The following is a 3,239-nucleotide window of genomic DNA, read 5'->3' on the forward strand; positions in this document are numbered from 1 at the left end:
TGCAGCAAAAAACAATGAAAAACATTAATTTACAGAATTAAATTAGAACAGAATATACACTTTTAATAATAAAAAAATAAATGAAAACGAAATAAAGTCAAAATCAAGTCACAGGGAGCATAATAAATATGTGCAAAATGCTTATGTGCAGGGAACATATAAAAAAAAAACATTAAATTAGGTAACCCTGAGTGATCAATAAATAAAATTAAAATAAGTAAATTATTAAAACAACGAAAGTTTAGCCAGAATTGTGAATTTTCTCTTTTTAACTGCCGAAACAATAATAAATGATAAACTGGCAGTTTTTTAGCTAAACATTTTTACAGCTAATTAAAATTAGAAACGGCTGAAATGTTTGAAAACACTTGTACCCTACCCGATCGAAAAAATCCAGTCTTTCACTCTGCTTGTGTGCGTTTGAGTCTTTTAATATTGTGTGCGAGGAAAACCAACTTGTTAACATTGGCCGGCAGCAGTGCGCTCCTGGTTTTACTGATAATAAATCCAGCCTTGGAGAGTAGATGGGATGTAGATGGGATGCTGTGGAACATCTTTGCGACCCTGGACAGCTTCGGGTATCTCTCCTCGTTCTTTTGCCACCACTCCAGTGGTCCGGTACTGCTTTTTGTAGTGTCCTTTAAATAAGCCCTCATCTCACTGTCCCCTGGCTGCTGCTCCTCTTCATCACTGGACAACAGCATCGACAGCACTTGGTCTTTCTCTTTTTCTTGTCTTGAAGTGCCTGCAGTATCACGCTCCTCCACCAATTCACTATCATCACCTACCTCCTGTACAGGCCTGGCAGATAAACTCTCAGCAAGATTTTCCACCACAGTATACGCCTCATTCCTTTGCTCATCATCAGTGAAAAAAGAAAGCTTCTTAAAGCGTGGGTCAAGAATTGCAGCCTTGATATAAATACTGCTCTCCAAAAGACGGCCTTTAAGGTCCCATCGTCTGTCAATCTCCTCGGTCAGGATAATCTTGAGGGTCTTTGTAACAGTGCTATCATCTTCATGTACCACCAAGTGTCGTTTCTTAATGTTCATAAGCATTGGAACAGTGGCAGACAGAGATGTGTTCATATCTTGTGACAAAAGCTCTGTCAGTTTGATCATTGGCTTGAGAACATTGACTATGTCCTCTGCCATTCTCCACTGGGATGTTGTGAGCTCTAGATCACGGTCGGACCGTTTGCTGACACTTGAATCCGTCAGCACAGCTGAAACTGCACCCCTTTGTTCTAACAGGCGATCGAGCATAAGATAGACAGAATTCCATCGAGTGGCAACATCTTGCACAAGTTTATGCTCTGCAACATTCAGTTCTCTTTGTTTTTCTGCAAGTGCTGTGGTGGCCTTTGCGCTTTTTTTAAAGTGTGAAACAAGGCGCCTTGCAGCAGCAACAGTGCGACACACGGGATCTTTCTTTAATGCGCTGTTAATGCACAATTGCAGTGTATGCCCCGCACAACGGACTCCCTGGACATTTCCCCATGATGGATCTTGGGCCAGTTGATTGGTGCATGCAACCATATTCGTTGCATTGTCATGGACAACAGAAACGATCTTGGTACCTGGAATGTCCCAATCAGAAATTACTTCTTTCAGTGTTTGTGAAATATGTTCAGCTGTATGACTTTCCTCCATTTTTTTTGTTGCTAACACAAAATTTTCCAGTCGCCAATCTTCAGTAATAAAGTGGGCCGTAACTGTAAGATATGCCTCCATTTGCAGCGAGGTCCAAATATCTGTGGTGAGGCTGATTGCTTTGCAATTGTTTATTGACGCGTAAACCTCTGTGCGTATTGACGCGTATTTCGCATCCAGCGCATGCATAACCGTCTCTCTTTTGGGCACTGTGTATCCTGGCTCAAGTGTGCGCATTAATTCTTTGAAACCTTCACCTTCCACAACATTCACTGGCCTCATGTCGAGCGCAATAAACTCCGCAATTTTGTCCGTGATATCTCTTTTCCTTTTCTCCGACAATGGCGGTCTCAAATCTAGCTTTCTTTGAGTTAGTTTTGGCGCAGCTCCTGTACTAGATGAACTGCCGTCGTCAGTCTGATACTGTGGGTGGATCTAGAAAAAAGACGAACATATTTTGAGTCCCAGCATATGATATTGCTATTCGTAAATTAAAATCACCATTATATATGAAAGAGTGAACCAGCTTTATTGGTAAGAAACTTACCCGTTTTAAGTGGAAAGCCATGTTTGTTGTTGATGAGTGGTAGGACATGAGCTGTTGGCACAACTTGCATTTTACTTTTTTTGGATCATCTTTTACCATTTCAAAGTGCATCCACACTTTAGATTTTCTTATTCCAGACATTGTTAAGTAATCCCTGCCGCAAAGATGCTCCTTGTCGGTCACGGATCAGGGAAAGTGAAACTTAAATCAGTCACAGGGGCGGTTGGATTTATTCACAGACACGTTAAAGTAATTATTTAATGCTTCAAGTTCTTACTTTTCACGTTTTTTTTTTTTACAAAATTATCATAATTAAAGGCTGTAAATAACTTAATATAACCTTATAAAACCAGTAGTTTTGTGTGAAATTAGACATTGAGCACCCCCATATTGATAAAATGGTATGATCCTCGTTTCATAACACCCGCGAAGATTCGACTGTGAGATCGGTGGTCGAATCAGGCTCTGCATATCGATGCATCGAATCCTCGACTATTCGGGGTCACCCCTAATATATATATATATATATATATATATATATATTTAAGCAATATCGCTCGAGTAGGAGTGTGAAATAGCTCTATATCATCACGGCTGTGATAAGGCCAGAGGCACGAGGCCGTAGGCCGAGTGCCGGAGGCAATCACAGCCGTGATGATATAGAGCTATATCACACGACTCCGAGGGCGATATTGCTTTTATACAACAGTTCGACGGCACACGTTTAAAAACCGAAAACTAGAAAACAACAACGGAGTTATTTTAAAAGCCTCTTTGTTTGAGAACTACTTCTTCCGCCACGGATTTGAGGGCGGCCAGAATGACAGGTAACACTTTCGGCTGCTTTGAATCTCATAACAACTCAATGGACGGAAAAGCCGTTACTTTATATTACCGTTTCTTGGTCATAAAGTGTAGTTTTAAGATTAGTTCAGTCGAGAATGTATATGTATTATATTTAAATCTGCAGTCGATTAGTAAAGATAGCGCCTGTTTGAACGTTTGTTTAGTGAGATTCGGTACGAATGAGAACCAAAGCA

The 3,239-nt window shown here is 40.5% G+C and overlaps 1 protein-coding gene across 1 annotated transcript; it reads right to left on the reverse strand.

Annotated features, from left to right (window-relative positions):
- Window positions 1-401: 401 nt before the first annotated feature.
- LOC135741071 (E3 SUMO-protein ligase ZBED1-like) lies at window positions 402-2,340 on the reverse strand. Its single transcript, XM_065259715.1, has 2 exons — window positions 2,200-2,340; window positions 402-2,087 (listed from the first exon to the last, which is right to left on the reverse strand). The coding sequence occupies exons 1-2, from the start codon at window positions 2,338-2,340 to the stop codon at window positions 402-404; spliced, it is 1,827 nt and encodes a 608-aa protein (XP_065115787.1).
- Between the last annotated feature and the right edge of the window lie 899 nt (window positions 2,341-3,239).

The sequence above is a fragment of the Paramisgurnus dabryanus genome, chromosome 24 (assembly GCF_030506205.2).
Source record: "Paramisgurnus dabryanus chromosome 24, PD_genome_1.1, whole genome shotgun sequence".
Lineage (NCBI taxonomy): Eukaryota > Metazoa > Chordata > Actinopteri > Cypriniformes > Cobitidae > Paramisgurnus > Paramisgurnus dabryanus.

Coding starts and splice junctions, on each gene's coding strand:
- LOC135741071 (XM_065259715.1), bottom strand. CDS start 2,340: ATGTCTGGAATAAGAAAATCTAAAGTGTGGATGCACTTTGAAATGGTA. Junction 2,088..2,199: donor TGGCTTTCCACTTAAAACGG/GTAAGTTTCTTA, acceptor TCTTTTTTCTAG/ATCCACCCACAGTATCAGAC.